We start from the raw sequence: 12,230 nt of genomic DNA, 5'->3' as shown, positions 1-12,230 counted from the left end.
TAATTATGCCTTGTGAAATGATTGAAGATCTAAATTGTGGATATTTTAGGTTAGAAAGGTGAAATCGCTCCTATCCCTCTCCCAGGGACCAAGGCGAAAATGTTTTTTAGTGCATTTTGGTCTCTGACTTTGTTAATTTGTTTTATGCAGGGTCTCCAGGGGAGCTAATTGGACATGACTTGACGATTTCAAGGATTTTGAAGGTTTAAAAACGATGGAATTTGAAGGTTTAAGAAGAATTCGCCCCTGTCCTTCCCTGAAGGACTAGGGCGATTTTCTTTATGCATCCCTTTTTGGACCTTTCTCGGACTTGAACTCTTGTTCATAGCTTGTAACAGGATGATATCTTCCTTAGCAAAGAGATTTCGAGATGAAAAGCGAGAAGATTTGGCCTAGAGGGCAAAATTCGCCCGTCCCTCACTGAAGGACCGGAGCTTGAATTTCAAAATTGCATTTTCCTTGCAAGATCAAAGTGATTTTACGATTTGAGGAGGTCAAGGGAAGTGTGTTCTGTCCGTTGAATATAATTTGAATGAGCCACAAAGGAAGGAATCAACCCAAAAGGCAACAATCGCTCCTGTACCTCACCAAAGAACCAGAGCTATTTTCTAACAAGGCAAATCTCTTGAAAGGGTAAGGCAAGTTTCATATTTGAAAAGAATGAAAGAGGGCGTAATTGGTCCATTGAAGATAACTTCGAGGGATAGCAAAGCACAGATAAGTTCATAATTGCAAAATCGCTCCTGTCCCTCTCCAGGGGACCAGGGCGAAAAACCTAAAAAGCTATCTTTTCTCTCCAAATTGAGACGAACCTAGGCCAGGGCACAAGTTTGGAATGACACTTGAAGAGCTTCGGGGTGAAATGGAGTTGCAAAGACCACAAACTTCAATGACAATTGGCTAAGGCGCTCCTGTCCTTCACCAAGGGACCAGGGCGAAATCCCCACATATGCCTATTTGCCTAACATTTTGAAATGCTATTTTTTGTTTTCAAGACTCAAGAGCGAGTGGGGAATGATGCTTTATGCTTGGAAGGCAATTGGAGGTTGATGTGATCGAGAGTTTGTGCAATGAACTAGAAGGCGCTCCTGTCCCTCTCCAAGGAACCAGGGCGATTCTTATAAAATCAACAAATTTTCCTCCAGAATCACGCCAAGACAAGGTGGTGCAAGGTGAGATATACCTATTTGAAAATGGTGAACAAGGAATTGCTTCCAAAAATTGACAATCCTAGGCTCAAATGCAAAAATTGCTCCTGTCCTTCACTGGAGGACCAGGGTGAAAATCTCTAGAACCTCAATTTTGCCTTGCAAAAGCGAGTTGAGCATGCATAGAACGGACGAATGGAGATCATTGCTTACCCCCCAACTTGAATTGGCAATTTAAAAGATAAAGATCGAGGACAAAAGTGAAAATCGCTCCTGTCCCTCTCCAAGGGACCAGGGCGAAACTATCCTAAGGCATGTTCCTTCTAAGAGCCAAGTGAATTAAACTTGAGACTCCTATAAAAAAATACCATTTTGGGACACCTAGGATGAAGTTTTGAACGTGGAAACAAAAGATGCAAGGCTTAAAATACAAGAGCGTTTTTTGCCTTATTCTAGCAAATCGCACTAAATGCCAAGTTCGCTAAAAAACTTCGAAATATTTTAAAAGTTTTAATTAAATTGGCATTTAATGAAAAGCGCATAGCATTTAATAATTAATTTTGGAGCCTTGGAAAATCATTTTTTTAATTATTAATTGAGGCATTTGAAATTAATTATTATTAAATAAAAAATTAAAAGAAGAGCGCTTGAGGCATCATTTTCATTGCTTAATTAAGTCGGCCTATGGGAAAATGAAGTAGTGAGCGCCTATATAATTGGGGTGTGTTGAGTGATTTTATCAATCATTCATTCAGTATCAAGTGCGATTTGGAGAAGCAAGGAAGAAGTGCGAAATTTGGTCTAGTTGGAGCGAACTTTGTTGAAGACTAGAGGTGGTAAATTGATGCTTGTGAAGACTAGAGGAAGGCGCATTTTGCTAAAGGGAGTCTTGATCTACATTTTGCCTAGCAAATTCACCTTATTTTTGCATCATTTCTTAGAATTAATTCTCAAGTGGAGGTATGGCGTGATCACCTTTAACCCAATGTCGAAAATTTGAATTTAGAACTTCAAGCTTTTTTTTGAAAATGTATAGTTAATTAGGAAATGATAACTCAAGGATTTATCATGAAGTTTCCTAATTAAAAGCTTAAATCTTCCTTTCTAATCTATATTCCTACATTGCAAAATATATTGCTCATTATGAAATGTTGTGTAGGTGTCAAGATGGCGACCCCAAAGGCAGGAGCATCCACTAGTCGTCCAGCTCTCATGAAGGAAGATCAGAGGAATGAAGAATTGGAGACCAAGATCGTGTCAAAGTGGAGCAACATTGGAGATACCAACTTGGGAAATTTCAGTGTGAAGAAGTTTCGAGAGGTCCCTTATATTGGAAAATCATCACCTGTCGCAAAGAGAATAATTGAAAGTGGCATCATCAAGGCCGCCGGTTTCCCTCCAGCAGTCCAGTGCCATGAGCTGATGATCGAGTGTGCCCGCCATTATGACCCACAATCAAGATCAATCGTGTCCAAGGAAGGGAACACTTTGGCTTACCTTTCAGAAGAGGCTATCAGTGAGGCTCTCCATCTGCCAGAACATAAAGATATGATTTACAAAAGCTTGGAAGGAGCTAGGTCCATTTACGAAGATGATCCAGACACTTGCTTGAGCATCATCAATAAGAATTGGTTACTCAAAAGTCGTCCTCGCCTGAGCAAGATTCCCAACACACCACACAGGATCGACTTCTAGGAGGAGTACAGAGATTTGATAACTTTGCTCAATCGAGTTACAGGGGCTCCTCAAGCCTTCTATTTTGAGAAGTGGATGTTCTACTTCATCCAAGTGATAGTTCAAGGAAAAGGAACAGTTCATTGGGCTAGAATTATTAGCCATTGCTTGGACGTGCAGTTGAGAAGACTGAAGGCCACCAAATCCTTCCACATGAGTTCATACATCATATATGCCTTGATTAGGAGTTTCGAATATGCAGGACTACCTCATAGAGGAGTGATCAGAAGAGGGCCCGGAGAAGTCAGAGTTTGTGAATCTTATGCTCATTTGCATCGCCCACCAGGAAGTGACTATAAGTTAGTCTATGATACCTTTACGATGAATATCAGCAGGATATTGCAAGGCGGGATTCACAATCGGTTATCTCAAGATGCACAAGAGCTTGTAAAGAGGTATGGGTCTTGGTTCATCCAATTCCAAAAGTTTACATATATTAGAGTTCACGGGTGTCCTTCACCTCCCTATATGTTGCCAAGATATCCGACAGACAGGATAGTGCTACTTGAGGTGACTAGGCAGTTGGCGGCTTATGCGAAGGCATTCAGACACAGGCATGGAAATGGAATTCCTATGCCTATCATACTAGGGAATTCAGTTGAGGTATGTCCTAATGCTCTAGCCTTGGATGATGCGGAAAAGGAGTTGGCCTTATATTCATTTTCATTCTTTGCCTTGAGGGAAAATTTTGATCCTTATGGGTATATAGAAGAAACAGTTGGTAGAAAGTACAAGCATGAATTTCAGATAGAAGACTTTTGGATGAATCTCTCAAGTGATCTAGAAGTAAAAAGAAAGATGCATTCCAGATTGCCTTTAGATCTCATCAGGAAATGCAAAGTTTACAGAGTGGCTGATCAAGCTCAGGACAGTGGCAGACCTCTCCAATCATCTTATGACCGAGAAGACAAAGCAGTGAGGATAGATTGGAACGAGCCTAAGGTTTTGGACTTAAAAGCTTTGATGGCTCCAGTTTTGTCATATACTCGCAAATGGGTAGATATACAACATCAAAAGTTGAGAGATCAGAACGTACCAATAACTTTTACTTTGGAGGAAAAGCCGGGAGAAGGAGGAGCAAGCGTAAGTGAAGGCAATCCTCATCCTAGAAGTGCAAATGAAGGCAATCCTCATCCCAGAAGCGCAAGTGAAGGCAATCCTCATCCTAGAGGCGCGAAGAGGAAAGAAAGACCTGAGAAAAGGGAGCCCTCCAAGAAGAAACAAGAGGCCAATCGAGATCGCTCATCCGGTACATCTTCTCGACATGAAAAAAGGACAAGTCAGAATGTAGGGCAAGAGAAGAGGGTACCTGAAGTTGAGGAATCTATGGAATCAATGGTACAAAATGATACACACGAAGAAGGGCAGGCATCTCAACGTTCATCAAGTCCATCTCCTCAAGTTAATGAGCTACATGAAGACAAGAATAATGATGAAGTGACATCTCCTCTCCGAGAAGAAGAACCATTGCCTAAAGAGATACAAGTTAGAGAGACAAGATCCGCCATTCCAGATTGGTTGAAGGAGAGGCTAACAAGGGTGATTGTGATCGAAGATGAAGATAATGTAATTGACTTAGAGAGCCTTGTAGGAAATTCTCAGGGAGTAACAGAAAGGAGGAAGGCCACCAAGATGTCCAAGATGATCAGAGATGAGACAGGGTCCAGGAAGTTGCAGATAGCTACACCGGCAGTGGACAAATATGAAGGTGAAATCCTTGCAGAGGAGTATGATGTAGAAACATTTGAACTTGGTCCACTCACCGCTGAGCAGACACTGGATGTGGCAACTGATTCATTTGAGGCACTTAAAGACAAGCTTAAAGAAGAAATTGAAAAGAATAGAAAGCTTGAGCAAGAGGTCGGTGCTTGGAGAGGCTACTTTAGCCATCTCAATCAGCCTTTGGGACGTCAGGATCCAGCAGTGTCTCCCGTGCAAGCACTTCCCCTTGAATCGGTTGGCGAGGCAAAAAGAGTTAAGAGCTTGGTTCAGCTTATGAGCTCTTGGATCGACAAATCCCATACTGTAGCCGTTGAATTCGCAACAAGAATGATGCAGACCACCCATCGAGCTATCCAGGTCCTTGAGATCATTCACAACCTAATGATAACAGTAGCCGCCTTTGCCCACACTAGAGATGTTATCATTCCTGTTCTACAAGTAATCAGGCAAACACCAAGGAAGATCCTAGCACAAGAAAAGATAATGGATGGAGGAGCTCATAATTTACTCCAGTGGTCAACTCTACTCCAGATGAAGGAAGTTCTTTTCGAAGACATTAGCACCAAATGCAATCAAGTTGAGGAGGTCATCCATCCAATTCAGGACAAGGTGTTTGAGGTGTTATGTTCTATTCTTGGCAGAAGGATTGAAGATGAGACAGATGTGAATCTTCAAGAGTTGGAAGAGAAGGTTAAGGTCATCTTTTGCAAAGATGAGAATATTATCATAGATGAGCAAAGGGATCAAATGTTCGCTACTATGCTCTTGATTGAGAAAATCAAGGAACTCGAACTTGGATGGGATGCAGCTCTTCTCAAGGCCTTCGATCAAGTTATCCACTTGGAAGAACGAATGAGGAATCTTCCCGAAATTCCTATTGCTGAGATTGAAGGAATTGTGTCCAGATTCATTGCATATGCTAAGGAGCATTGGAAAGGGAACAAGGTTCTAGAGGAGAGGTTGTTATAGATGATGTGGCACCTTAATTATCATTGGTCTATGTTTCCTAGATTTTTGTGCCAATTAAATATTTGGCTATGCATTTAATATTGTTCAATAAAAGGGGAACTTTTTGTAATAAACCCTAATTAGGGTTTAGGTGTCAGAATCTTGGCCGTTGATCTTCTTTTGATCTGGGCCGTTCATTGTAATTGAGGATGCTATATATACCCTCACTCATGTTCATTTTTGTAAGAATAGAATGAGAGATTAAGAGGAGAAATAGATATTAGAGTCAGATAGTTAGAAGTTATTTTGTAGCAAGATTGAGCATTGAAGAGAGAATTTCAAGCAATTGTTGTCTATTTTGTATATTTCCCCCAAGTGTACAAAATTTTCAACCAACAACTTTATATTTAAAAAAAAAAAAATTTCTTCCAAATATCGACATTTTCCCAAAATTTAACCCAACCTCTTTGGCAGACAATCTGATTTGCCTAACCTCCATAGTCATTGATTTCCTCCATAGTCATTGATCCAAATAGAGCAATAGTTAAAGGTTTCTTATTGATGCAAAAACTAAATCTATGCTTTGATTGCCAAGTGTCATAGGTGCAGTTTGCATGACAAATGGATGATAGTATTGGGTGGTGTTCATTGAGATTGTCTCTTACAACACAACATTCTACGTTCCTTGTGGATCTAAGTGAGCCCAAGCACGATTGAATCAGTATTGGGGATCCCAAAATAATTAGTCAGATAAGCAACAATAAACGAAGAAAAGAGATGTGAGATCTTAAGCAAAAATAAAAAGGTTTATCGACAAACAAACCAAGATAAGAATTTAGGAATTTAGACCCCAATCATGTATACTCTTCATACACAACATTGTTTTAGGCTTAGCTTGAGGGTACTTGCCTTGTTGAAGGGTTTTCAATTCCATAATAGAGATCAACGGATTAACCATATGAAAGGTTCTAATCAAGCTTCTAATCAAGCTCTCAATATTTAAGAAGCATTCCAAATCATCAATTTTTTATTTTATTTTACCCTTTCTACAAAAATAGCTAACGAACAATTGGTAAGAATATCTACAAAATAATGAAAATTTAATCAGCTAGTACAAATCCATTGCTAATCCGAATTTCAGATCATCTGAAAATTTGAAGGTTCATGTTAATCAACACCATTTGACATGTAGTAGATGATGTCATTGCAGAATCTTAATAATATAAAGAAAATTAAGGAATTAAAAAATAAATACCAAGTAATTGTGAAAAATATCTACGGTTCATGTAATGCAATATCTTAAAATAATTTTTGTTTATCTTCCACTAGTGTTTCAGAATATCAAGGTGAATTTTAATGAAATTATATATAACTTGCATGTTTATACACACACACACACACACACACACACACACATATATATATATACACACGTTTCTTATACGCAACCTTTAAATATTCCGTTTCTCATCACGTTGCCGTTGCGTTTTTGGTTTCTCGTTTCTGATAACTTAGATATAAACACCTTAAAGTTTCACAAAATAAGAAGTTAACATCATTAGAAAATCTCGAGAAAACTAACATGACTTAGAAAACTATATTGGGAGATAAATTATTAAGTATTGCATTGCATGAATCGTAGATATTTATATTGAGATATTTTGCATGAGGCTGTATAATTAATGTTAGTTAAAGTTATATATTTAATGTAACTAACATGACTTAGAAAACTATAATTTGCATCTACTGGTTAATCCAAAGTTAAGCCATAAAACATGCCATTTCACATGCCAAAAAAATCAATCTGTCCATGTTAAATCAATAAAAAGACAATTACTTTACAGTCAAATCTGTTAAAAACAATTATTTTACTGCACTAATAATAATTGGAATGAAATAAAGTGAAAGAGCACATTATTTTAAGTGGTAAAGATCTCATGAAGTCTGGCATGCAAGGTGGAGACAAATCGAAAACAATCGAAAACGCCCTACAAACAAATTTGCCTGCAGGAAACGGCTGTTAGAAACGAGAAATGCGTTTCTCGCATTGAAACGTGAAACGACAGGAGACTGTCGTGTTTCTGGCAACTAAGGTTTATATAGATTAGTAAATTGTGAATAAGGGGGAAATAAATTAATGGAAATTATAAAAAAGCATTCCAAAAATCAATGAAAACTTGTCAATTAATTTACATAAACATTATGGAAAATGGAAACTATAAAAAACATTCCAAAAAACAATAGAATTGAAAAAAATTCATATTTTTAGGTTGTGTTGAAAATAAGAAAACATTCCATATGCAATATCACATTAAAATAGAATGTTGTTTGTGAGAGTGGCTCTAATATTACATGGACAGGCGTCAATTTTAAGTTTTCATTGATTTCCAGCATGAGAATCTTTATGGTAGGTAATGCTTATCAAATCCAAAAAGTGTTTATTGTATTTATCAAAGTTGAAAAATTACAATGGAAATAATTAGCAGTCCAAAGAGGACTGCACAGGAAAGGAAAGAATAAGACAAGGACAGTAAGACACAGTCACAATATTAACTAGTTATACAATCCAGTAAGAGATACAATATATCAAAACCAGTTTTACAGTCCAGTATCTGAAAATTTGACATTTCTGCAGGTAAACATCTTAAGATTTGTCTGGATGCCACTATTTAGTGTTTTTCGTTTCCAACAGTTTGAGGCCTCTCTTAGACAAAATATCGGACCAAAGATTTTCTCTACTATTCTGTATTTCGTCTGCTTATTGATTGTTTCTTTCAAATTATTTACTTTGTGATCCGTAGATGGTAAGTCACAAGGTTCAAATTCGAGTTGAGTTTGGCAACAGTAAAATTTTGATGAAGTTTGGCTAGAGTAAAAAATTCGATAAAAAATTTAGAATTAAATTCACTTTATATGAATTTGAGTTTTTTTAAATATATAAATAACAAATTTATTAAATTGTCAAAATAATTATTACACCAAAAGACATATTACACTCATAGAATGGATTGGAAAGCCTCTGTCAATAAAAACTCCCTATGAAGTACAAATTTTTAACATCAGTTTCATTCCTCCCCACATGGTAATCCAAAATGAAAAATCCAAATCAAACCTGTAGCTGTCAAACTGAAATTTGAGATTCCTATTGGCAAAAATTGATCAAAACATTACTAATGAAGGTTAAGAATCATTTTCTTTCTTCTAAAATCCTTGGTTGTATTGTATTGCCCAACTGGGAGAGAACTAAACAAAAAATGATTCTTCAAATTTCAAACAATTCGGCCCATCTGGACCCAGCTAGGCATGGAATTGTAGGCTTGGTATCTTGAGAAGTTGAGGCCAAGTTCTGTAACTCTAACTAATGTAAGAAGCTTCTTGTTTCTTTGTTTGCACTGTTGTCAGTACTAGTACTGGGATAAATCTAAATTACATCTTTTTTGCTTAGAAATATTTTATTTCTTCTGAACCTTGTTTCCAAGGAAGGTGCAAAGTTATAAATGAATTTAGAAAGACTTACATAATTTTTCCATAAAGGAGGACTTCTATAATTTTGCTGATCACTTCTTGGTTGGCACAAACTTAGATTTATGCTAATCCTCATTTGCTTAGGAACTATTGTATTTGTGCAAATATCAAGGCTTATCCGAGACACTTACCCTTCCTGGAAGTAGTACTTAATAAAGTTTATTTCTTTGAACTGTTATTATTTATTAGATATTGCTATTATGTGAAGCTGGACTCAAGATACGTTCCCTTCTTGCTCATGTAGGAAGGGGAAGTAATATTCTGTAAAAGCCATCTTCTGTGAGCTATTGAACTACTGAGATTTGTTACATAACAAACATTTTATTTTCTTGAAAAAAGAAAGGATTTACATACTTGGCACCTTTGATAGACTATTGAAAATGCTTATGATGAAAAAAAATAATTTGTTGTCTAAGTGGTATTCATAGTTTCTTTTCATTCCATTTTCTCTTGAGACATTGTGCCACACATCAATGTCACATCAATGTCTCAAACGGTCTCTAGGATTCAGGGAGTTTCTCCTTGATAGTTTCTAGTAAATTTGTAATGGATATTTATGTGCATGAGTTGCCAATGATAAATTTCTTTCCCACAACAACCTATTTAGCCAATCTAGCCCCATCTGTCTTTATTTCATGAATTTCTTCCCTATCTCCTTTCTAGATATGATTTACTTGAGATGTGCTATGCATATGCAATTTAGTATTATTATTGAATTTAAATGCATGGATTAGTTTAAGGGCACTTGATGCAAGTTTGAGTCATTTCCTATTTTTCTATTTGTAATTTGGAGAAACCTACCAGCCAATGATGAAAAAGTTGAAGACTAAAAACAAATAATATCAATGAGTTCTCCTGGCATCTTTTTGGCATGCTCTTGGTATGTTTTATGAAGTGTACTGTTAATAATGTTTTAACATCCTTTCAAAAAATAAATTACATTCTTTATCATTTAACATATGTGTTTAACCAAACATATATCACTTTTTCAGGAAGGTCTTTAATGTATATATATTCTAAATATTAGTCAATCCTTCATTTTTATTTGTTCAAGTCGTTGGGTTGGTTTTTTGTTGTTTGTGGACTTGTGTTCCAAAGAAATACTTCTTTTCAAAATTTTCTATGTCCTTAATAACAATTATTAATGGAAATGACTTGATTATGTTTATCAGGTACTTCCCGATGGATCTTGGCTCTGGTTGCCATGTACATATAAGTTTATGGAAGGATGGCAAGAACAAGTTTATGGCTGAAGATGAGTCAGTGATGCGGTATGGTATATCCAAAATTGGGGAAGAGTTTATGGCTGGTGTCTTCCATCATCTTCCATCAATAATGGCCTTTACAACTCCATTGCCAAATAGGTAAAATAGTAGAAGACATTGGCATTGTTTATAAATTGTTTTCTATGCATTATGAGATTTCTTTTGGCAAATGTTACTGATATGCAGTAGAAAGTAAAAATAAACAATTCGGCTAGCAATTTAATATAACAAGAAGTAAAATTTCCTGGGTGTGGTGTAATGGTTAATATAGGGAATTCTCACAAAGGAGACAAGTTCAAATTATCACACGTGTTCATGCAACCACCACACTGCCAAAGGAGATACATCCCTGTTAATAGGGCACCACAATAATACATTTTATGTCGTTGGCACAAAGATTGTCATTCTCTTGTTGGGGCCTTGTACTGTCCCTAGGTACCTTAAAGCCAAAATTGAAAAAAAGGCAAACAAAAGTAACTAACCTAAACTTTGACTCGCTTGCATATTTCTTTGTATGGACCAATAAGATAGGTCTGGACTCTGAACAGACACTAAAGAAAAACAGAAAATCTAAAAAGCATATGAAAAATTCGCCAATATTTCTCTTATGACATTGTTACCGATCTCTCCAAATTTAGAAGTGGCAAGTTCTCATACAAGAAACTCTCACTCTATTTATGAATAAGTATGTGTAGTGAAATCTTCACTAGATTGAAATTAATACTTAATTTCTCATGTTACACGCTAATTCCACCACCAGCTTTTCTTGAGCGGGAATTTATTTCACTCTGCATAAAGGCTTGCTGAAATTGAAGTGTGAATATTTTTCTTTATGCCATTGTACTTAATTATATGCTTTTCTTACATTAGCGAAAGCTTAAGTTGAAAAAGAAGGTATGACATATAAGATAAAGAATGGATATAGCTAAAACATGAGGTATTTGTGTGAACAAAATGCAAAAGAGAAAAAGATATCCCTCATTAAGGAGGAGTGGGAACATTCCTTTGTGGATAAAAAGATAGTAAAATGATTGAAAGTACATACTAAAACTTTGACTTTACTACTTTGGTGCTTAGGTTCCTAATATTCTAGAAAATGTTACTTTTAATGAGCAATTGTGGTATGTTGATGAGAAGGACTATCATGTGAGACATTGAAGGCCCTTTCAACTACATAGATTTAAAAAATGTTGCTTCCACTTTTCCTTGCCTAATTCAGAAGGTTTTGACCTTTGGAGAGCTATGCTACTTCATATATTTAAAAGCATATCATAAAAGAATATGTTTTTTTTCGATCTTCTCTCAATCTTGACTTTGTGTGGATGGGTTAGCCTCAGTAGAGTGTTCAAATGTTTACCTCTAGGATTAGCAATTTGTTGGTGTGACCATTTATTCATCATGTTGCTTAAGCTTAGATACTTAACTTACCCTAAGTTAGACATTTTAGTTATTTTCTTAATTTGAGTAACTAAGAAATTAGAATAAGGTTAAATGCTTTTCTATCTAACCAATTGGAAATAACATGTAATCTAACCAATTAAAATCAAGTGTAATTAAAGATGGAAAACAGGATTATTTCCAGGTTTAGTTGAGAATTTTTTAAATAAGGGCTTCCTCCCTTTAGAATTCAAGAAATGTGAGTGTATTTGGCATGATTCATGCCCCCGTTTCAAATTGTGCAAAATCTTTGCATTTTAGGTGATTTTTTGAATGTCTCTATTTCTATTTTGCCTTGATCTTGTCTTTTTCTCGGAGTTTCTTCTTAGCCAGCTTGTTATCCTAATGCTTCCTTTTTACCCTAGAGTTTGGTCTTGCTCTTATATTATGACTTTGTTCCTATTAAAGTTGGTTGAAACAGTTATGGTTCCTTCCTTTGTTTCTTTGGTTT

General features: G+C 36.2%; 1 protein-coding gene across 2 annotated transcripts in view; it reads left to right on the top strand.

Annotated features, from left to right (window-relative positions):
* LOC131041898 (uncharacterized) overlaps positions 1–12,230 on the top strand; it is a 198,144-nt gene that overhangs the window by 132,836 nt on the left and 53,078 nt on the right. For both annotated transcript variants that reach the window (XM_059208003.1, XM_059207974.1), the window contains exon 15: positions 10,250–10,441. In XM_059208003.1, the coding sequence (XP_059063986.1) occupies positions 10,250–10,441 (192 nt within the window). The remainder of the gene's footprint in view (positions 1–10,249; positions 10,442–12,230) is intronic.

The sequence above is a fragment of the Cryptomeria japonica genome, chromosome 1 (genome assembly GCF_030272615.1).
Source record: "Cryptomeria japonica chromosome 1, Sugi_1.0, whole genome shotgun sequence".
Lineage (NCBI taxonomy): Eukaryota > Viridiplantae > Streptophyta > Pinopsida > Cupressales > Cupressaceae > Cryptomeria > Cryptomeria japonica.
Note: the sequence above shows the minus strand (reverse complement) of the source record. Positions and strands in the feature narration are given on the sequence as shown.